We start from the raw sequence: 24217 nt of genomic DNA, 5'->3' as shown, positions 1-24217 counted from the left end.
CAGGCTTAACCACAACAAGACTGCATAGTCAACTTTAAGATATACAGTTCATTTTTATTCTGGTTCTTTGGACGTGCAGTGGAATAGAAAAGGGCAGCATCCTGATTATAAAATGCTTTAAATTGGGGCTAATACGGTTTTCTGATCTTTCTGCCCTCTAACAGAGGACAATATAGTAGTTCTCCTCCCCCACGTTTCTCTTTTCCTCACAAGATTCCCTCACATTAGATGTTTCCTTCTTAAACACAAGAACTACTGCAATCCTTAAAAACAATTTACCTCCGTAACTTCTACCCATTATTTTATTCTTCATCCTCAGCTATTTTTCTTCTGAATTAACTTCTCCAATAAAGGTCCTAATAATTATTTGAGCATGTAACCCACAGAAAAGCCCTGAACAAGCAAGTCTAAAGAGCAAGTCTAAAGTTACTTTTGAAATAAGTCTTAATAGCAAAGTACTCATATGCCTACCAGAAACAATATTACTGCTGATAATCTTCCCTCCCAGCGTAGCCAGTGATTTTGGTACTACAGTAATGATGCTACCACTTGTAGTTTTCACATAAGTAGCAGCCCCTGGAGTTCCAGCCATCCGAGCCCCTATAGAGGGGCTAACCGTTGGCCGCGTATATGTTGCTTGAGTTCCTGTTTTAAAGAGAGAACAAGAAAGTTCACTGTTAGAACATGATCCTCTACTAGTATTTGTGGAAAAATAAGTTAGTTTAGGAAAAAAAAAAAAAGCATTAGATTTTATTCAAGGAGACCCCACACTGCAATTTATTACCACCCTTTACAATTCTCCTAGTACTTTTTAAACCCACAGAGCAATATTCAAGTATATACCAGCTTTAATGTAAGAGCCTTCTGAAGTATTTTACCAAATGTTCTATGACTGCCATATTTTAATTCACGTCCTTGTGCCTAAGATTTTAATTTTCCATAGGTGTTTAGATTCTGCCTGTATGTTTGCGACTTGCTCCCTTAGATGCCCAAGAGTTAGGCATCAGATGACACTACCAGAAGTGATCCCTTCCTCTCTTGAAAGACACCTATACTCTCACTTCTCCTATATGATAAATTGTTTATAAAGAACACCACCAATGACTGGTCTAAATATCACTCAGAAAAATATAATTTTTGATGATAATGCAATTTTATGGATTTAGCAGCACAAAATTCAGCACTTAGCAGTACAAAAGAAACCTCCTGACGTGGTATAAATGCTGGTTTTTTCAGACCTACTCCTTCTCAGAACAGAAACAGAACTGAGTCCACAAAAGAAACTTGCTCAAAATAATAATGTGAGTCAACAGCTACACGAACATTGTAATTCCATTCTGCTCGTACTGCTGCAGATAGTGCACTACAGACCTTAATTATTAAAGATCACAGAGCAAAACAGTTTGTTGTAACAAGAAAGCCACGTGTTCAAATCCAAGAGAGCACAATACAGGTTTTACCAATTAAATGAACTGCAAAACTGCTAGATTTTTTATGTACTTAAGAATGTTTTTGCGAAGTACTTCGAAAGTTAAAAAAGAATACTAGCCATTAGTTTATGCTAATATTCCCAACCCACACTAAAAATTCAGGAAGTTAGAGTTTTCTGAAAACTAGGATAAAGCTGCCTTTCAAGTTTTCCTCATACAAGTTTACAATCTGAACAGCCTGCATTATTTCTATCTTTAACCAATAAGAAAACACAAATACAATTTGATCCCCAGAAAAACACTGGGAGTTTAAAAATTCAATTTACTGGCCTTTTTATAAATTCACTGCAGGACTATGAGCAAGTCACCTGCCTTTTGAGGTCCATATATGTAAAATAGGAATGATGCTGACCTATCTGCTTGAGGTGCCTAAGAAGTTTAATTAATGTAAATCGTCTAATATAAGGTGCTACAGAAGTGCAAAGTATCAGTATAAGCTGCAAGAAAACTTCCTTTAAAATAAACCCAGTGGGGAAGGAACGATCATATTTTTGTGTACCAATTCAAAAAGATCGTAAGAAGAATAAAAGAGCACTCAGTGCAAAAATCCTAATCTAGAATAAATATCAACAGGATTGTGAATGTGCTGTTGTGTGCACTGTTCACAAGACAGAAGTGCCTTTTTTACCCTAATAAACCATGTTTGATCACCTGTATGTCTGGGTTTACCCTCCCTTCCCTTCTCAGAGCCATAACTTACCAGTGGGAGTAGTGACCAGTTTAGTTGTCATGATAGTCCCATTACTGCTAACCACCATAATGGGTGAATTGCTACTGCTGGGCAAGGTCGCTGTAACTGGTTTGGGAAGGATTTTACTGGGCTGCACCTGTTGAGTGATTATTTTAACACCTAGGAAAGGAGAAAGGTCACTGTTAAAATACAGGCACGAAAAGTTACTTTCTGAAATGCTTTCTCAGACCAAGTCCTAGTGGGCAAGTAGCCTCACAAGGCTTCTATTCTGAGCCCATGTATTCTTGATCCTGAAAAGAATTTTTTTTTGTTTGGGTTGTTTTTTTTGCTTCGGTTTTTGTTTTGTTTTGCAAATAACAGGACAGTCATCATCTTTGCCTTTCATGTGCCTGTTTCAGTTCCTAGCCACTCCCATTGAGGCATGGGATTCCATTCCATCATTGATTTGTTGTAGTGATTTTTAACCTTTTCTGGTCCATGATTCAAAAAATAGAACGTTTCCCAGGAACCAAGAGGTTACAACCAATACTGAATTGGTTCACATACACTGAACCACCCAAAAGTGACATAGTTCTTCATCAATTTAGTCTGTAAATTCTAACGTGTCTTAATTAGCCTAGTTGGATTTCATCCCTCTGAATAAATTAAAAAAAGCTTTCTGCACAAAGAGTATTAGTGGGTGTAAGGAAGCAACTGTGACACTGGCTAGGGAACGTTGCTTTAAGTAAACTGCTCTCTCTCCTCTTGATTTATTGGTTATCTTGAAGCCACAAAGGAACTGGGCTGAAACAAGCTCTGGGTAGAGTCAGCAAGAACAAAGGATGAAGACACCTTAGTACAGCAAGGACTCTGCTCCCTCTCTCTCAATTTGTGTAGTGGAATAGGACCTCTGCGAGATCCACCTCTCAGTTGCAAACCAGGAGATTCATGTCATCTGTTCAAAAGTATATCCACGACACTTGCATCTTACGTTCTGTTCCATGACGAGGTAAATGCATTGCATTGTGTTGGTCAAATGCCATGAAACACCCAGCCTGAATTAATCCCATCTAAATGTAGGCACTTGTATTTGTACACAAATATTTCTAGGTGAACAATTTTGTCCCCTCAGGACATGAAACATCCTCCAGAGATGTTTTCTTCTTTCTATGTTGACTATAAAAGCAGTATGGAGCGAGTAAGCTCCAAACTTAAATAATGAAGTTAGGAAAGAGAAATTGAAGCCTTTGCATCATACAGACACAAAACTGGATAAAAAGCAAAGTCTCTGTGAAAATTGCTTCACATCTTCCAGAAAGAATAGGTATCAGATGGTATTTCCAAAGAAACTTTAACTAAAAAGAACGTTGAGCCCAAACCCATGGTAGAATGCAAGGAGTGGAGCTCTTATTGATCAAATATTGTTCAGTGACTGGAGGATGGAGGCCTCTTATCGGTCTTCATCAGTGGATATTTTTTTCTTAGGCAATAGTCCTATAATCCAAAAGGAAGTTTATCAAACGACAGGAGTAGGGCTGTTTATTTTTTCATTCTGTGGTGTATTTTAATTCTTTGATCTAAATAGTGTGAATATAAAATAATAACTTTACTGACATGATTAATGTAAAATATGGACATAAAAATACTTTGCACTTTTATAGCACTTCTTCCTTTAGAATTAGGTAACTTTACAAGCGTTACGTCTTACTACATCTTACGGAGATGAGAACTGTATTCTACAGCAGAGTAAGCCAACACAGAAAGATTACACGACTTGCCCAAAGTCAACTGAATGAATCAATGTTACAAAAAGAATCCAGTCCAACTTCCAGTCTCAGATCTAATTGTATTTGTTTTGACAAGTACCTCAAAAGTAGGTTGATTTCTGGACCCAAGAAAAGAATTAAAACACGGATTAACTTCTTTTTCCAGTTGATACAGTTGAACAGCTCTGGGATCTTCAGAAAACTGGTGTCTTCCAGGTTGCCAATCATGTTACTTTTGAAGATATTTACATACCTTTCAATCTCTAAAGATAAAACATTTATTCCTAAAGCATGGTCTGTATACCTGAACCAAACGAGCAGCGACAGAACCAAATTCTTCAATTACTGTTCACTGAAAACATTGAGACATCCTTCACTATCTACTTATAGCCAGGTTTAACGCCAAATCCTGTACTCAAGTAATTATACCTTAATAATAGCTCCCCATGCATGTTTTGGGACAGAATTCTGCCCTACTTTCTTGAGTTGTGGTTAGACCTCACCAACCAGCAATATGACCAAAGATTAACTCCAACTACCTGATTCCTGTTTGATCTGAATGGTGGGCTTGATGCCAGGTGGCAACTGAGATTGCTGTGGCTGCTGTTGAGCTACAGAAGACTGCGCCAGCTGCTGCTGCTGTTGTTGTTGTTGTTGCTGCTGCTGCTGCGGTTTTGTGGGGGTTGCCAGGTGGCAACTGAGATTGCTGTGGCTGCTTTTGAGCTACAGAAGACTGCGCCAGCTGCTGCTGCTGTTGTTGTTGTTGTTGCTGCTGCTGCTGCTGTTGTTGCTGCTGTTGTTGTTGTTGGGCCTGTTGTATTTGGTGCAGCTGCTGTTTGGGGGACTGCTGATGCTGTTTGGGAAACTGTGCTAAGATCTGAGTCGGATTCCCAACCAAACCTTTGGGGGAAGGTAGTCTGGTAGAAGCAACTTTAATTGCCGATGTAGAGACACCTGTGAAAGAGTAAATGGTTTAAGACTGAACAGTGCAGCACAAAAGAGAAATATTACTATTTCTTAAATACTTTTGCATTTAAACTGTCTTTACTACCAAAAGATGCATAGATATACATGCGTAAAAAAACCTCCCACATAGCAGAAGCACTCTGTTCAGAGGCAAGGGAGCTTTATACAGATTTTCAGTGTGGCAGCAGAACAGCAGCTAATGGAAAGACCACAATCGCAGTCTATGTCCTGCACCTTTTGTAGTACAAATAATTCACAAATATTTTCAAAGCCTGATCTTAAAGCTTCAAGAAAGCAAAATATTTAGAGTGAAAATCATAACTACAAAAAGTTAGGGCATGAGGATGACAAATATCAAACCCATCAACATTAGAAGGGAGTACCTGTTAGTCAGCACATTATTTTAAAAGAATGAATCAAGTAATGGCATGTAATTTAGAAAACTGTGGAACACACATGTTTTGTGCTGATAGGTTAGGTGATCTTACAAGTAATAAAGTGATTAAAACAAGTTTGCAGTAAGATGGAAAGACAAAGTTCCCAAATAAATCTTAATACTTATTTCGGTCATTCCCTTACATAGTTGCAACAACATTTCCAGCAAAATTTGGCTTCATCTAGAATTCTAAACTGCACATCCATAAGCACCAAAAGAGATAAACGTGAAGTCCATGTCTTATGAAGGCAGATTTTAACCACGTCCCAGCTGTAGTGGAAAATAGAAAGAAAATCTCCTCTCTTATTTCTCTACATTTACAGATGGCAGCGATAATGATAGAAATCATCATAAGCTACAATTCTGGCAACCTAAATAAGCAACCCTTTTCTCACTGCATCATCTAAGACAGTTTCTCCATTTCCTTGGTCAGCTGTTTTCATTCATGAATTTAACTTTCTTCACAGTCGGAATGATTATCAGTTTATGACACAAAATGTTTCACCAACATCTTCTGCAGTGACACTGATAATCTTGGGGAAAAAAAAATATTAAGAGATATTCCACCTAATATATTTTAGAATTATAGCTTCTTCCATGATCAAACCCACCTAAAAATCCACAGTTCAAACAATATGAAATTCTGCTGTAAGCCCTTCTGCTCTGTAGTATCTTCAGGATACTCTGCTCTATCAGTATCTTCAGGATCTGATTAACAGAAGCAATATGGAAGGTAAAATACCTCCTCGGCCTCGATTTGGTTGCCCAACTTTTTGTGGAATGGAACAAGAATGGAAGATATCGACCAGGAAAAATTGCCATCTGATACTTGTCATCGTCAAGCAGCGTATTTTTCAAGTGCTGGTCACTGAGGCCCTTTCATTCATCCACAGCTTCCCTTCCAAATGGTTAGGTAGTGGCTGTGGAGTTGAATCAGCTGAGCTAGCATACATAGTTGGAATTAGAAATCAGAAACCTAGGAATTTTAATCCAGGACCACTCAGATCTTAATTTTTAAGGACTTGAAAACTGACATGCTGATAAAATACACAGATAAAAAGGTATAAACACTTCTCTACCTTTCAGAAGTGTCATCAAGATTAGGTACCACAAGAAATATTCTAAAGACTAGGCATGTCAAGCGTAAATTGTATTTATTTGATGTTAACTTTATGTTTTTGTAAATCAGGCTTGAAGAGAAGCAGTCATCTTCAAATATTGGAAACGTCCATTTTCCACGCATCAGATAGAGTTCCTAAAGCCAAACATTTTGAGCCTATAGTGTTTTAATGCTGCAAGTGAAATCTTTTCAAAATAAAAAGCTATGCCACACTGTCTCATCACATTCTCTTCAAAAAGAGGATGTGCACATTAACTGTTGAAGTAAAGAGTGAAAGAGTCCAACAAGAACTTTTGTGGAATATCTCCGATTAGTTTCATCAGTAGACTTCCTTCACCTCTCCTCTGCTCTACTCGTCATTTGTAAACATAAAGTGCATCTCCCCTATGCTATTCTCAAAACAAAGTCCAACTCATCAGTGAAAGAGCTTTTATAAATATAACGTTATTGCCATACCTTGTGCTACTGTTGACATAACCACTGACGGTGTTGATGATACTACAGCAGTCACAGCAATAGTATTTGCGGTACAGGAGGGAGTGGAACAGCTACTGCTGCTGCTGCTACTGACCAAAGAGGACTGAGAAGCAGTTATAACCACTGGCTGCTTTTGAGTAGTTGAGGCAATGACTGATGTTGGGACAAGTTTCGTAACTGCTGCATAGTTGTGGGACTTTGAAAGGATGTTGGGTACAAAAGTTGAGCTTGGAGAGGTGGTTACTATTATCACCTGAAAGAAGAAAAAGAACAACAAGAAATTCATTTGTTCTTTGCGTTTATTTAAAAGCATAAAATTTCAGTAATATATCTATGTGTATTTAGTTTTAGGGATACACGTTTATTAAGAGTGTCATATTCACACTTGCTGGCAACAAAACATTTCAATTAGTTTGAAGAAGCAGTGACAAACATTTCCTTAAAATCAGCAGGGTGTTTTGTTTTGGTTTGTTTTTTTTTGAGGAAAACAATTACTATCTAATTAAAGTAGAATTATCTCATGTCTGAAGGCAAACAGACAGGAATGAACTGCTTGGCTTCATTAAAATGGGCCAGGAAGCCTGAAGCCCATTTTAAATGGAACTGAAGGGATTTCACTCAAGTTTTAAACACCATTCTCCCAAACCTTGTACGTACATCAAGAAATGGCAATGAGAGAATAGATGATTTTTATTTTTCTCTTTAACAATTAACAAGCAGTTGCTGAGTCAGTAACGGGAAATATTTTTGATCCACAAGGCTGTAAAACAATCAATATTTCATCAGTGAAAAACCTGGTTTAAGTTTAAAACAATTTCTGCTTTAATTAGTGCTCTCAGTAACAAGAAATTCTTTCTATCTGTCTGAAAACCATTTGTCTAAAGACAATAAACATTACCCCAGTGCGAGTTACAATTGCAACACCATGAATCTAATTTGACATAGAAAAACACAGAATTCATTACAACATTGGAAGAGGTTTGTTCTTATGCAACTGACCTAGAAAACTAAGCATTTCTTAAGTATTGAATATGGGGACTGTTTATGTAAAGAGATTCCTTTTATTCTGCTTATAGGTACCTCCTTGTACTTACAACCACACAGTTAAAATAGAAACACACAGCACAGAAATACAACATATTTTCAGTTTACCATGCAAGAATATTGAGAATTGTTTTAATAATGCAATTGTCCCAACAAAAATTTCATTTATTAAAACTTTGGAAATTAAAACTTATTAATTACTTGATGTAACAAAAGCAGATAGAAAAAAGGTACAGAAGGAGTAAAGAAAACCTGGGTCAGCTCAAACCAAGTCTTACACTACTACCCAAAGATTATTGAAACCTTGCCTGATAGAGAAAAGAAATAATATGATAATGACACCAGAAATAGACTTAAGTGACAGATCAAGCAATAAGAGATTAAGAGTTTATAATTTGTTCAAAAACAAAAAAGTTAAAAAAGGAGATAGATAACCACATGGATGGAATAAAAGCAGCAAATTTCACCACCATGGTTGCCTCTGCCTCTCCTTTCCCCCCAGTGCTTAGTTTTATGGTCCCCGTTACTTAGCTCAGCCTTTAATATCTTGATCTGAGGAAAACCAAAACCTTACACCTCCATGAGCTACAGCAGGTTGACCACAACTGACCAATGCCTGAAGGACAAGGTTTCCACAGCTGCTGCTCTACCACTTTATTGCATTCCTAAGGGAGAACATTTTCTCTGCGTCACTCTTATTTTTGCCTTCTGCTTAACCTTGATTTAATCAAAACACCCTTCTGAAATTGCTCTTAGGCTGTGACCACGCAAGACAAGCCGAACACGACACAGCTTGATCCTGGTACAAGGCTTGCAAGTGGAAAGATCCTACGATATGCCTCTGGAGTTTTATCCTGTTTCTTAAATGGTCAGTTAACACTAGAAATACTTCCCAAGTGTTTGAATTTTAGGGCCAGCTCCATTCCACCTAGGATAACTAATTTAGGAATACAGTCAAAGGACAACTTGCCATTAAAAAAGGCAGACTATTCACATTAAGCTTCCTACAGAATCCATAGTGCAAGAGGGCAAGTTCAGCGTCTCAACTAAGTAAGTACAGAAATGTAGGATGAATCTGGGCATAATCACAACTCCTCAACACTACTGTTCTTCATTCAAAGAGAGATAAAACCATCTGTCCAAGATTATCACTTAATAACACTTTATTTAATCATGCAAGGAAAAAAGCTTGTAAAGCATTATAGTTCAACAATGATTGCTGTCCTGTGACTAAGCAGGTTTGGGTCTCTTTATTCTCTCAAAATTAACACAGCAGAACAAAGTTTAGTGATCTTCATGTATTAAGTATATCCAGAAGAATTTTCGGGTAAAAATTTATAAGTAATAAAGCTCAAATCACAACAATTATATTTTTCAGTTACTATTTTCTCACGTATGATCAAAGTAATCTCATCATGGGTACCAAAACTGCATCACATCTTTTATAGCAGAAAGACTGCCTGTTTTAAAAAAAAAAAAAAAAAGCTAGTTGCTTTTTTGTTGTTGTTGATTTTAATTGTTAAGGTAAAAACTAATTCCTAACATACACTGAAATTAGTCCTGTCAGCTCTATTTTGAGAGATATCAAAGCCTAGTCCCTGAAGAAATAAAGGCATTAACTGCCAGAAGCTTCACTAGCTAGATTCCTTCTGTGTCCTAGACAGAGGACTTTACTGTAAGAGAAACCAGAAACTGGAGCTGTGACATTATTAGTTGTTATGACAAATCTTCCTCCAACCCACTAAAACGTCAAAACAATTCAGAAAGCTGGCATGCAGAAAAGAAGAATTTCATTCATATCCAACAATTTCACTCATATCCAACAGCACTTGTTTAAAATAGTACCTTTCCAATTTGAGTCTAACAAGTCTGACATTTAATTTAAAACTCCTAAAAGGGATTTCTCCCACCAAAATGGTCCAGTTACGTATTTTGGCATATCTAAATCCAACAAAAGAGGGCAGTGTGACAAGTTCAGATACAAACGCTACTATGGCTCCCTGATGAAACAAGCGATGATCTTCCTATCATTGCAGATTAGTAAGAGAGTCAAACAATACTGTGCAAAGCAAACTAAAATTTCCATGTCAGAACAAGCAGAGGCACAACTGCAGAGAAGACCCTATCAACAGTCCATTCTCTTCCTTTTGGAGATTTAATACACTCCATCTTTAACTACCATGATACGCTCATACTTAATACAACACTACAGACGTTTAAGGCAAAAAAAAATTCTTCCTGCACAAAAGATGAGCCCAACAAGGGCAACAGGATGGGTAGGTTAAGGCCTATCCTAGCTGTGGATTTGCTGCATTGAATGCAGGACATTTTATTTGATGGTTTGTGCTCACTCACGAATTTCCATACACGTATTCAGAGATGAAATCTGATTAAGGACACTGTTAAAGAACGGTGAATCAAATGAAAGCATCAAAGAGCTCTGAAGTGGGAAAAGGCCAGAAAGCAAGTTCTTTATTGCACATTACTTCAGTTAATCTTCCTTGGTTTTAAAGTTTCCAAAAATCGGGACATGGGAACTCTGCTAATCCAAACAGAGTCATAAAACAATGAAGACGACTAACAGAACGAATACCGTGTGAAGGTTTGAGCTCAATAGTCAAACTCTCACAGTTGGACAAAAAATGCTTGTTAGTGGCCAGCCTACCATCAGTCTCTCGGTACCAAGGCCAAATTAATTCCACAGACCACCCCACCCCCCCCAAGTCTGCCTTAATTAATAACCCTACCAAGAATGAACTTGGTCTGAGCCATTAATCTTCTTTTAAATCTTAAGGACAAAAAAGTAGACACATCTGAAATGCTTCCTAAAGCACAGGAAAATAGTCATGCCATAGATTAGGCATGTAAAAATCTGACTCCAATACAAAATGTCAACATGGAAAACCTTTTCCACACACTGCATTCTGGTGAAAGCTGGGCACACTCAGCTGAAATAATGCAACTGATTTTGATCACTATAACACTGTTAATGTAGAATGAGAAATGGCACACTAGTACTGAAAGGAAAATAAAGCCCCCCAGACTTTGATCAGCTCCAAGAATAAGCTTTATAGACCCCAAAAAACTAGTCTCTAGACAAAAGGCTTGGCAAGGGAAAGCCCGTGCCACCTCTCCTGGAATTCTACTACTGCAAAGAATAATTATAAATAAGGAAAATAGAAATAAGAAAGATTACCTTTGACCAATAGTTGTTACCATCTGAAGGCTGTTCAGTGGCCTATGTGATCCAGTTCTCAGTGGACTAGTGTCCATATCACAAAACCCAACACCACAAAGGGTACTAACTGGCAACCTTGTTGGCAGTCTCACCAGAGAGGCCAAGAATTGAATGAGCATGGAGACTGAATCCCCTCTCATCCCTAGAAGTGGTCCCTTCAGGTCAGGGTTGAGGCACATTGGTGGGGCAATCTGGGGGAAGCTTGCACTCCCGCTGCCTGTGCTGTACCTGTTCTGTGGATAAAAAGAGGGCTTCAGTCTCCACGGCTGTCAATCCAGGTCCTTTCACACACAGGTGAACTAAATTCATACAAGAGTCTGGTTTTCTCTTTGTTCGTTTTAAAGAGGGATTACCTTATCCCAAGCACAATCCTTAAAAACCAGCTAGACAGTTCATAGAAAGGAAGAGTCAAACATCACATCTTATTCATTGAAAAAAATCAGAATAAAGTAACATTTGGCGCTTCCCCCACATACCTTCTGTGTTGTCGTGTTTGTTGTCTGTGTTGAGGGCTTAGTGAAGGTTATTTTCACAGGCGACATGTGTGGTGGTAAGGAGTTGGCAATGCTCTGCATTATATTACTCATCTTGGGGCTGCCACTTACAGGCACTGTGATAGTTTTAGTGACAGGAGTCACTGCCTTCGGGACTTCTTTCAGGAGAACAGGGGAAGAACTAGAAGAATTTGTTCGCCGCCTTTTGCGGGGCTTTTCATCATCATCTGAGCAGCTGACACCTGGAAAAGAAGTACTTTTTCTAAATTATATTTTCCCCATTTGCAGCACTCAATGCTTTCTAAAACACTTCAAACTTGCTGAGGTTATACCCACTTTCAAATAAGATGAAAAGAAATAGAGGATAAATTATTTCTTGTGGTCACAACTAACCTGTATCACACCACAGATGGTCTTAGTCCTCGATACAGACCACACTTAAAGTGCCATAAAGCAAAGAAACAAACCCTACAAAACCCAAGCTACTCAGTTACTGGGTTACTTCATTCAGTTTAAGAGATTAAAAGAACATAAGAGCCAGTACAGGGATTTCATTCTGTCTCCAGAAGTTTGACTAATGAGACTACGCACACAAGAGGTTTGGGATAACGTCATGCACACTTCAGTTTAAAACTCTACAGTACACTGCTGCTGTTGCTGCTGGTTTTGTTTACAACTGGACTATCGAAGTTTATCCTCCTGCAGTCTTCTCCGATTTCAGCCTTTGTACCTACTTTCATACCACTGTAATGATAAATTACAGTACCCTTCTCCCTTTCACCTCAACGCATCATCTTGAGATCCTTTTTTTTTTTTTAGACAGACTTTAACTATGAAGGTCAAACATCTCTATCAGCTTCTGCCTTGTTTGGTGCGTTCTGTGCAACAGATATAAACCAGCACCTAACACACAATCATGAAAAACAACAGAAATCCAGCCTCAAATGTGTTCATTCTCCCTCACAATCATCTACTGCACATGTAGAAAAAAAAAGGATGCTGCAATATTCAGCTGAGCAATGGATAGCCCTTTCTGCAGTGTGATCAATGGATCTTAAATCCATGTGAAACTCTCCTAAATAGGCAAAAGGTTCATAAATTGGTATACATTACAGAAAGACATAGTTTAATTACCCTGAAAATGTTACAGCTGTCGGGTAGCATTTATGTTTACCAAATTAGCCAGCGTTAAACAATTTTAAAAAACAGAGATAAGCTGAAAAGACGTAATCCCCCCTATGCAGAACAAGACTGAAGATCTTGTTCCCTATGCCTGGGGCTTAAAGACGAAAATGCTGTCGCGGCAAAAACCAGTCTTGCTGGTAACCCAAGCAAACTTGGTTGGCAGTCAATCTCTAATTAGGGTCAAGATCTAATTACAGTCAATCTCTAATTAAAATAACTAAATATTCTGGCATTTGAAAAGTGAAGATGCAGGAATTAACATGGACAAGAAAGTGCCCAGTAGCACAGCAAGTGATTTCTGAAAAAATGGGATTCTCTCCTCGTACGAGTACCAACTCATTTGCAGGTACGCTTCAGAAGGGCTGACAGTTGTATCCACACAAAGATGGGAAACTGAACTAGAGAAGAGAAGCAAAGGCTCTATTTTAAGTTTGCTTTGAACTCCAAAAAATAGCTTTAGCTGGCTGTAGCAGTATAGATGAAGCATGGATCTCTCAGTCCGGATTTCAAAGCTTTAAGCAACAATTTACTTTATGGCCCTGAACAAGCCTAGCGGTGATCTCCATCTATAAAGCAGAGATTTGGTTACAAGACTTTAAGGTCCATTATGAACAGGCTTTTAAGCATTACTGCGAGTGCACTACATAAACTTGTAACTGTGAGGTCACTGATTACATTGAAAATGTGAAGGAATTTCAGAACCTCAGAATCCATCTGAATCAAAAATCCACATGCAGCTAGGATGTTAGGACACAGATGTTATTTTGGTGGGTCACCGAGAAATACTGAAGAGAAAGCTATTTGTTTGTGGTCCTCATCCACAAAAAAAACCCACCACCAAACACTTTATATTAAGCGCAGCTCATTTCATCTCCTGTTTTCACCACTGGGGTTCTGCAAGAACGTTATTCCTATAATTTCATGTTAGAAACTGCATTTGCACAAAGTTTTCCATAAGCATTTAGCTAAAAGGTAATGCAGCTCGACTAATTCACACTTGACAAGCAAGGAAGCAGAGGCACGGAGAGGTTAATGGCTCAATCAGACTGTGACTTGGATGAGGTCACACAACAGATCAGTGGCAAAGTCACGACTGTAACTCAGGCCTCCCGAGTTTGCTTTTAAGCAGGTTTTTAAAACTAATGTGACTGATATAGCACATTCTCAAAGACACACGATTCCTTAAAAAAAAAAAAAAAAAAGAAAAACCACAAAGAACAAAATGAAGCACGCAAAGTGGGGGAAAAAAAAAAGAAATCTAGGGATGGACAGAATAAAAATGAGAACGTTTCATCCCTCTATTGTGTGTCTAGACTGGTTTTATACTCATTACCATGTAATAATTCAACAGAGGTCCAAATTAAATTTTTAAGAGGTTAAGAACATTTTCCCCTGAATCTTTAAACTAAAGCTGAGTGATTAGTGCATTAAATCAGAAAAATGAAAAATCTTAATGTAATGGGTTCCGTGGGTTGATATAGCCATTAAAGATGGTGGTTTGCAGTTAACATTATATTTATGTATAATGTGACATTTCTGACTAGCTAGAAGTTTAAACAAACGCATATATAGCATAAAGATTAAAATAATTTTTAAAATAGTAAAGGTATCCACAGCAAGCATAAAAATAGCACTTATCAACTTCACCATTAATCTTTCTCACCTGCATTTTGATAGACACCAAAGAAAGACAGAAGGAAACATTTTTAATTATTAGTTAAATAAAACTACCTTTGATGAGCTGGGCATATGTATGAGGATGTATTCTGCTTTTAGAACTAGCTGATTTATTAGCCAAAGAATGAAGCGGGGGGGGACAAGAAAAAAAGACTGTTTCTAGGCATTACGCCCTGGATTTCCAAATTTAAATACACGAAGATGGGTATCTGGTGGGATTTCGTATGGATTTTTCACAGCTGCCCAGGAATGCAAGCCTCACTAAGATGCACTTCCAAATAAATCACAAAATGGCCAGACATAGTTAATGTAAGCATATAAATGCTTGCCAAACTACTGTATTCTAAAAAAGTCTACGTCAACTGTGAAAGTGGGAAGGCAGGACCTTTTCTAACTCAAATAAGTGACTACTATGCATTATTTAAGCAGAAGGAAGAGGGAAGTCCTCTGCAGAAGCAACCAGCAGAGCCACCTTAAAGACAAGTTCTGAACAGGCTGGATTAGAAATCCACTGATATACAGCAATTCCTATATTTTATTTTCAAAATACTTTTCACTCTTGTTGTCCTTGCCATTACTGCTCCCTGCAGCACTTTACAGTGAGTGGATTTATCCTGAAAACAATTTCTCTGAAAAAGGGAAGCAATAAATTCATTCTTTAGACTAAACGAAGGCATAAAGGCATTAAATGGCTTGCCCAAGGTCAGAGTGTTTAACTCAGTCCATGCTTCAGCCACAAGACTGTCCCTTTCTTTCCCTTTTGTTAACCAGTTGCTAATGTCACTTACTTTTGACGTAAACAGTACTTCCACTTGGCAAGACGACTACATTGGAGGCTGGACTGGCAGGTCTGGGGGACTTCACTGTTGCTACACTGCCACTTGGAACAGGGGTAGATGTTGGGGTTGAAGTGGTACTTGTGTAGGAATAGCAAACCACCACTGAAGAGGAGAAAAGACACCTTCCATATAACTGAAGTGCAGAATCCCATTATTCTATCACTATTTTAACAATTGAAATGGAAGCCAAAGACTTATTGGGTCATTATCCACATCTTTGCCTCTGCAATCCTGTTACTGTTGAATACTCCCCAGTTTGACCTAAGCATGGCCATGGAATTAATGGCCTTGAAAGACAACACAAGAAATCTAACCTCCCCTCCTCCCGTCCCCAGAAATCTGTGCTGCCGATTTAATTTTTGTATTTGTATTAATCTGATGTTTTACTTTACAATTTGTTATTTTTCATTTTAGCATTAATTCAATATTTTGATCTTTTTGCTTTTCTGTAAATGACCATATCTAGACTGGTAACTGATAGAAAATAGCTAGTGCCTCTCCTCAACAATACATCAGTTGAAGAAACCAAAATATTCCTTCAGTAATGAACAACTGATTTTGCTAATCAGCTTTTTTAAACTTTTGCTTATAAGGAACAGTACAACGATCCAGTATTTCTCATAAAAACAGGATAAAACAGCCTAGATTAAGAAGTGTTACACATTCTCTAGTTGCATGAAGCATAATTCGAGCCTATTCAGCCAAGTTAGATGGAATGTGTACTAGCATTATTTAAAAGGCATAGGGAAAGCAGAAAGCAATCTTTTAACTTGTTAACTTGGTATGTTTAATCTGAAGTTAAAAAAAAAAAAAAGAAAACCAACAAAATTTTCTTGACTTTCACCAAAACCTACTCGCATTCGTAAACAAAAGTGTTCTGAAACATCCTTCATCACTTACAGAACTTTACAAAATCCTAAGCCATCGGTCCAAGTTTTTATAGTCTATAGAGCTTAATGAGTTAACCAGTGAATTTCCCCCTCATTTCCTGGCAATTCATTTTTTTTTTTAAATTTCAATTGCTAGTGTGCTCACTAACACAAAGCTGTCAGATTGCTGCAAAAGCATCTTTTAAGGAAAAAAAAATTTCTGCAAAGGCATCTTTTAAGGAAAAAAAAATATTTTTTTCATATTTCTGTGACTACTGTGCAATAAAAATGATTCAGATTTAAAAAAAAATCTAACACTTAAAATCTAAGATAACAACTTATACTGCGACATAATTTTTATATTCCCATAGACTGCAGTAGAATCCCAGCTTTCTCTCACCTTCTTTGTTTCCAGTTTCTGCAGGAACTGGAAGAGATGCGTTGTGCTGAACAGCTGCATTGGCAACAGCATTAGCGGTAACAGTAAACGCTGTTTGTGGAACAAGCCGTGGCATCAGCGGCACCAGTCGACGACCTTCTATAGACCATTCGGAAGAGCTATTTGGTCCAGACATACTAAACAGAAATGCACATTCTGTAAGTATTCTGCCGAGTTTCCAAAATACTCAGTACTCTTATTTAAGTGCCTTTTTTCAACAGTGGAAGTCTAAACGGCAGTTTTTAAAGACATACTAGAGCAATAATCTTCAACTTTCTTCATTTTGTGAAAGCCCTTACATTTTTCCCACCTGATGTAGAAATTCTCCCATAGAAAATTTAAGAGTTGCTTCTTCTTTTACTGTTTTGTTTTACAGAGCCCTTAACAGGCCGGAGGTCTGTGGATGTCATGTTCAAAACCTCCATGTTACATTAGCTACTATTCAGGTAGAGTTGGTACACTCGCTACTTCTGGATGACAAAAATACCTAGACATCCAATAGATTTCATAAGACTAATGAAATTTATTATGTTGCAGGGAAAAACCCTTGGCTTCTCATGCAAATCTTGCTTTCCCTGAACAGAAAGCTGTCTCCAATTTATTAAAGTAGTCCCAAACAAGGTAACAGAACATTAAATGATTTAAGTACACCCTGTGCATCTTCCACAACAGAAACCAGCCTGCTGCTCTCATTTTCTCTTAACCTCAGTACACACAAACTAGAACGTTTCCAAAAAATGCTGTTCTTATCTAGATGGAGAATTGTTTCTGTTTATGACTGTTTTACGAGTCATTTGTCAAATCAGCAAAACCAAAAAGGCAAATTATTTTTCAACGCTGTTACGTTCTTAAGCAAATCAACCCATTTCATGTATTAATATATTCTGAAAAACAACTTCACACGTGAAATATTGCAAGCAAGTTGCAGCAAAAGCTACCACAAATTAGTTTGTAAAACGCAGAGGATCTGCTCTGTTGTCAAATCCTGATACGCTTCAGCGTTCTTCATATATATTCATATAGTACAAGCAGAGCTACATCAGTGAGGTAAAAATACATTTTTAAAATCAAAAATAAGACTGCAAATGTTGCATACAGCAAAGCTAGCAACGTCGGCTTTCCTAATGAGTTAGAGAATTATTTAAGTCAAATACCGTATTACCAACCATCACTTACAAAGAATTACCACAGGGGAAAAAAAAAAAAGAAAAAAAAAAAGAGATTCAGCACTTCACAATTGCACCTTGTCTGGATTATAGTATCTCATCCGTTTGAAGTGCAACACCTCAGGACAAACTTTATGCTTGTTCTGTAAAATGCTAAAAACAGAACTACTACTTGAAAAAGAAACTTGATTCAAGAAAAGAATCCTGACTTGACAATTAAACGCTTATTTTTCTTTTTTTTCCCCCCTTCTTTAAAGAAGCGTAAGGAACTTGGTGGGTTTTGTTTGGTAAACAGCCTATGTCTAACTCTTTAAACTTGAACATTAAAACACTAAAATGTTAAATGTCCTTCTGCAGCACTAAAACAGTATGCTGATTTTGGCGAGTCTCGGACCAGACAATCGCTAACTCCAAGTGGCCTGCTATTTGTATGATTTCCTTTTTTTCTCCCCATAACACCTAAGCTACAGGAGTCAAAAAAAATCAACGGTTACAACACAGAAAAAGAAAGAAAAATACAGACACTTACAATCCAGCTCTTAATAGTAAGACTGTTCAGCAACTATCAAAGATACGTAAGCACTTGTCCTCTTGCTCCTCTCCACCTCTCAAAATCACGCGGAGCTTGCGAAAGCAAACGCCAGGAGGAACCAGCCCAGCTGATGCCAGCACAGCAGCCGCATCGAGCAGAGAACAGTGGACACTGATGTCATCAGTTAGCTTGCTGCAGTTTTTTTTACTCTGACCATTTTTTTCCCCCTCTGTGCTGATACACTCTTTTCCACTAATCTCTGCCACCTCTTCCCCTCCCTTAAGTCCCTCTTAATATAACCTTTCCAAACGGATTTTAAAAAAATTAAAGGTAAAACAAAAAAAATAAAGCAAACATGTTCATCCTGCTTATGGACTTCTCTACTCTCCGTTTCTTCTGGTCTATCTTACAGAAAGCTTTTCATTGCAAAAGACTGTTTCTTATATTGTACTTGTGAATGGGATGCCTTCAGATTCGAAATGCAACGGTACTAAATAACTGTTTCTAGTTCCCTGATCTAAGTCTGATACAGTAATTCCTTCATCCATACACTGTTTTAACAACTGTTCTTTAAAACACCATCAATCTTCAAAGTTCTATCATTCAGTTAAGGCATAATGGATTTTCCAAAGGGTACCTTTGGAAATCACGTAGAAAATGCCCTGTAACTTACTTGTGTGCAATAGTCGTTAGTCGTTCATCATTTACTGCTCTCCGAACTTCAGCACGATGTCGCTCCGTTGAAATACTATTAAAAAAAAATAGCAATATATTTTAGTCAGACAGAGACGTGAACATTTATCTAAAACTTCTAGCTAAAACGAAACTGATGAATAATCCACTCAAGAGACGAAAGGGAACAGGCATTTACATTTATGAGATTGTCACTTAATTTTTTCTATCACAGTGAGAAAGAATGAATGTATTATTGTTCAAAAATATTACTGAAGAATAAAAAGAACATTACTGTTCACAGGGTACCCCTGCAAAACAACTAGAATCCAACCTCCTAATGAGAGCAATAAATTTAAAGCACACGGTAGAAAAATTTGCACAGAACATGCAACGTTCTTTCTTGATGTAACCTGGGCCCAAAGACCTTGAAGTCCTACCTTGACGAAACTCCAAGCTAGCGTACACTCATGAGTTAGCTGTAACGATTCTAACACTCGGTATCTCCCAAAACACCAACAAAACAGTAAAGCTCCAACCACAGAAGCACAGTTGTTTTCCTTACTAAAAACTCGAAGCAGAATAGGAATCAAACCTCCACAAGATGGAGAATTACTTCTCTAAATTAAGATTTGCTTTGTGATACTACCGATAGGAAAAGCACGCAATACCTCAAGAGAAAACAGGTCATCGGTTCTTATTTTAAAAAGGTCAGGATTACCTAAGCACTTTAGAGAGTTCTCCAAGAAGGTCCTTCTTCTCTTTCGTAAGGTCTCCCTGTGCACGTAAGGCACTGATGACACCTGCATATGCCTCCAGTTCTGAAGAATTAGAGCAAATAGTATTTCTATTTAATGCTCACAGCAAAGGAAAAAAAAAAAATGTTATTTTCAGTATTACTGACAGTATTCTATTAATTTTCAAAATTATTAAAAGGAACATGCCTTTCAATTATTTAGTGCTTTTCAAAAAAGACTGATGATTTAGAACTCTCTCAGTCAATTACTCTGCAGCATACAGCTTTTCTATGAAACAATTGCATCATCACAGAGGATTATCCAGTTTTTAAACCCAACCGAGTATTTCAAGCTCTCTCTGAGCTCACAGTTCAGCCAGAAAGCTTGAAGAAACAGTCCCCAAATTTGGAGAGCAGCTCAGAATTCTCTAGAAACAGGATAAGAAAAACTTTAAAACATATCATTATTAGAAGTTCCATGGAAAAGCTTGGCTTGAAAAAGAAATACAGTATCAAAAGAGCAACTGATTTTTTCCTAATGCTTTCCCTTAATCAGCACAGAGAACATCAGCTCTAGTTTGTTAAATACTATCATCATAATCTTCTATGCCCATTTACTTGATATGTACAACTGCTTGAATCTGAAAAGAATGCAACACACTGAATTAAACCTGCTCAACACAAAAGAAACGATCCAGCTATTCTTACACGTAGAGCCATCGTGAAGATTAACTCACAAAAATACAACTCTGATTTAACGTAAATTTATAACTCCAGGTGACCTATGTAAAAGTCATGCCGTCGGCACTTTAAAAAATAGGCTAGTTAAAGACTACCGAAACTTCTGAATTTTGTCTTACTAAGCAGAGTGAAAATACACCTAATGCAAATAATGGAGTCTGCTAATTTGACAAAGAATTACTTGCTATTCTAAGCTTAGCACAGTTTAAGGAAACGTTACTGAAACTCCTGCTTTAAACCAGAAATACAAATTCTTCTGATACTTACATAGGTGCATTTCAGCAGCCAACCAAACCAACCCCACAACAGATCCCAGTTAACCAAAGCAAGAATAAAAGGGGCAGGCCAAAACCTAACACCTCTGAAGTTTGCTGCAAAAGAAAGACTGATGCTATTCTGAAAAGCTTTCAGATTAGGATTCCAAAGAGCTAATTTACAAATCAAATCAAGGAATTGTGCTGAAAAGAAGTCCTGCCCTCCTGTCCTGATTAAGCAGACAAAACACAAAGCAGAGTCGCTTTGGTTAACTATGCAGCCTGCACAGGGATGCTGAGTGACCTACAGAAGCATTTACAGCTTCAGTTATAAAACATTTGCTAATTAATGCAGTGGTTATTACTAATATCAACATTTATTTAGACAACCATGTTACAATATTTAAGATACTAATTATTTTCCTCTGTTAACAACATAAAGTAATTCTCAGATACAACCATATAATTACTTAGCAAGGATAATTTTTTTTTTTTTCCTTTCTGCATTTTTAATAGAGATCCTCTACACTAGAGCTTTAAAAACGCACATTCGGGCTTTTTAGAAGCTAGTGAAGATTACGGAACAGCTCTAACTGGCTTCCTCACCCTTATGTCTATGTAGCAATCACTAACTGGTGCGCTCTCTTTCCAACACAAAACACATCAAACGGCCAAAACAGGTTTCACAAATAAATATCATTATTTCAAGTGTAAGGTGCTACCATCATCCCCTTATTCAGTTATAAACCACAAACACCGCAGAACAACGCTAGGTATTGCACGCCTCAGGACGCGTTTCAGCCTCACCTACACCACTGCGCTTCACTCATTACGGATTACCCCACTACTGCTGAACCGTCAGCCAAATAAGATCTTGGGCCGAGAGCTGAAAAAGCGGGACTCTATAAAGCGGAGGAATATTGCTGGATACGACTGTTAGACGGCTATTCGCTCCCACTGCCCGTGCTCCTTCCCCCTCCAGTCTTGCGGTGCGTCTATTTAAACTGAGGGCTCCCCTACCCTAGAAGAGACAGGGCCGCTACAGGCTCTGATCCTCTGATGGTGCTGGCAGGGCCCTCTTGTGGGGACACAGCTCACGCCAGCAGGAAAAAAAGAAAAAAAAAATTTTTTTCTTTTTTTTTTTCCCTGTCAGCCTAGGTTATGTCATTGAAGGAGGTGTAGCTGCAGTTCTGTTTGGCTCAGCTGCACCAGCAGGGTTCTGCCAGCACACTGCCGTCAGCTGGGCTGGAAGTTTTTTTTCCACGGTCCTAGCCAGCAGAGCTACGTTAACAAAATTTAGCGGCACAGATGCGGTTCAAATCTCTCGGCATCCTGCACTTTCTCCTGCTTTTCGCACTTCTTGAGCCTCACTTAAGACCTAGGGCTGTCACCTTAATGGATGTACGGCTTAGTTGCAACGTCGTGTGCAACATCTGCACCAAAGTCCGTTTCAACAGAACACAAATCCCAGATTCCCAAGAAATGAAATAAAAAGGGCAAAGCGAGGGAAAATAAATTCTCAACTCTCAGAAAATAAAGTGGATGGCTTCGTAAGGTACGAGAACCCTGGCACAGTTGAAAAGTACAGCACATCATCTTTTAACATTCAGGTAAAATGAAAACAAGAAAAGCTGTGACTTGACTGTCACAGGAAGTTAGAGGCAGCCTCAGCTTTCTTCCTGACATCACCTCTTAGGTTATGCTCCTCGGAAGAAAGCTTGAAAAGAAATCTAAGGTGTTTTTTTTTCCCCTTCTGATACTACACATGATTTAACTGGCAAAAAATCCTTAACTAAATAAAAAGAAATTCAGCTCTAAGAACTCAAAAACGACTGCGCAAGATCAGATCAATGGTCTAACAAGGGTTTCTCTCCCCTGTGGTAGCCAAAAGTGGATGTGAGGGAAGAGCAAATATTTTTATTACTTTCCAAAGTACAAAAGCGTGTCTCCTTGTACACATGTATTTACAAGGACAGAGCACAAAAAAATCTCCCAATATATATCTATTGGGCAGGGGTCTCAGATCTTGAAATTCATTTGAAACAATGCAAAAAGCTCCTGTTGTTAGGACAGTTAAAAGAGAACACTGTTTTCACACTCCCCTGATAATTTGTGTAACTGCAAATCACAAACCATCACAATTTTTTTCCCTCCTGTTTCAAGTCTTTACGATAGTACCTTTACTACTTGAACTCAGTCCCACCGTGTCAATTAAACCAGGGTTCCACGATTTTTTTTTTGGTACAGAAAGGTGTCTAATACAGAACTGAAAGACAAACGAAGACCCTCCTCTCACAGAGTATCCCCTTGCACGTTAATAGTTGTAAAAAGAGCAATGCAACACTGCAACATCGAGGCAGAGATGGACCAGGACATCCATGAGAGATTCTACCAAACTAAAACAATTCTGCTCTATTCATTCTGCTCAGGCAGAGAGCATCTGCCAAACATCATTTTAAGCCAGGGCTGTCAAACCAATGACACATGCAAAATGCAGGAAATGACTTGTAAGTTGCCTGTAGACATATTAAAGTATTTCATGGAAGGAGCAGGCAGGCAAGTCTTAAAAGGGCAAACATACAGACCCACAAATCGTATCTTACTGTACCCAGTTTGCGAAGGATCCTCTTGCATTCATCTCTGCTGAGATCCAGAAGAGTTGGCCACACCACAGGCATCTTTCCCTCGTGTTTGTGCTCCCCCAGAGCTCAGCCTCGCTGAAAAAGGAATATAAACGCAGTAAGCGCAACTCCATCATTTACTGATTTCCCGAGCCGATTAACGTAAACTCTCCTCAGCCTGCTCACAACTCCCCCGACACATTCGCTCCCACCCCTGCTCCAACCTTTGTAATGGCATGCTTTGCCATGCAGGAATTCAGCAGTTTCACAAGAGCACGGACTTCCTATACTCCCTTGCTCAGGTCCATCACCCAAGCCTTTTCACCGAGTTTCCTACCTCCTTCTCAAGCCTTTTTTCATGCTGAAACGCTCTCCGAATTGATGTTCGTGTCTCCTCCCTCTCTTTATGCACAGAGCACCTATTATAAGAACTCTTCCAGCTAACCGCACGCCCCCCCTTCCCCCCCGGGGAATGCATTTAGCACTAGCCTATTATATGACAGAACGGCAAAAACACCGTGAAAATTTGCTTTCCACGTACCAACACCAGCCCCCAAAAAAACCCAAACACGGGAACACCCCCTCGCCCGATCGCATCTCGGCGAGATTCCGGGGGTGGCGGGGAAGGAGGGCGCATCTCCCCGTTGCAACGAGCATAATAAAGGAAAAAGAGGAGCTGGAGGCGAGGGTGCGAGCCCGGCTTGTGCCAGCCGCGGCCGCGCCGCGTTCCCCGGGCAGGGAACGGCGCAACGGGGCGGGGGGGGGGGGGGGGCACCGGGGACAAA

General features: G+C 38.6%; 1 protein-coding gene across 1 annotated transcript in view; it reads right to left on the bottom strand.

Annotated features, from left to right (window-relative positions):
* EMSY (EMSY, BRCA2 interacting transcriptional repressor) overlaps window positions 1–23524 on the bottom strand; it is a 41687-nt gene extending 18163 nt beyond the window's left edge. The window contains exons 1-11 of the mRNA XM_009286119.2: window positions 23420–23524; window positions 19802–19901; window positions 19082–19156; window positions 16672–16847; window positions 15352–15504; window positions 11684–11943; window positions 6905–7178; window positions 4738–4880; window positions 4466–4589; window positions 2191–2340; window positions 472–645 (exon numbers count right to left, since the gene is read on the bottom strand). Coding sequence (XP_009284394.1) covers window positions 472–645; window positions 2191–2340; window positions 4466–4589; window positions 4738–4880; window positions 6905–7178; window positions 11684–11943; window positions 15352–15504; window positions 16672–16847; window positions 19082–19156; window positions 19802–19901; window positions 23420–23489 — 1699 coding nt within the window. The 5' untranslated portion in view covers window positions 23490–23524. The remainder of the gene's footprint in view (window positions 1–471; window positions 646–2190; window positions 2341–4465; window positions 4590–4737; window positions 4881–6904; window positions 7179–11683; window positions 11944–15351; window positions 15505–16671; window positions 16848–19081; window positions 19157–19801; window positions 19902–23419) is intronic.
* Between the last annotated feature and the right edge of the window lie 693 nt (window positions 23525–24217).

Source organism: Aptenodytes forsteri, unplaced genomic scaffold, assembly GCF_000699145.1.
Source record: "Aptenodytes forsteri isolate BGI_AS27 unplaced genomic scaffold, ASM69914v1 Scaffold231, whole genome shotgun sequence".
Classification (NCBI taxonomy): Eukaryota; Metazoa; Chordata; class Aves; order Sphenisciformes; family Spheniscidae; genus Aptenodytes; species Aptenodytes forsteri.
Note: the sequence above shows the minus strand (reverse complement) of the source record. Positions and strands in the feature narration are given on the sequence as shown.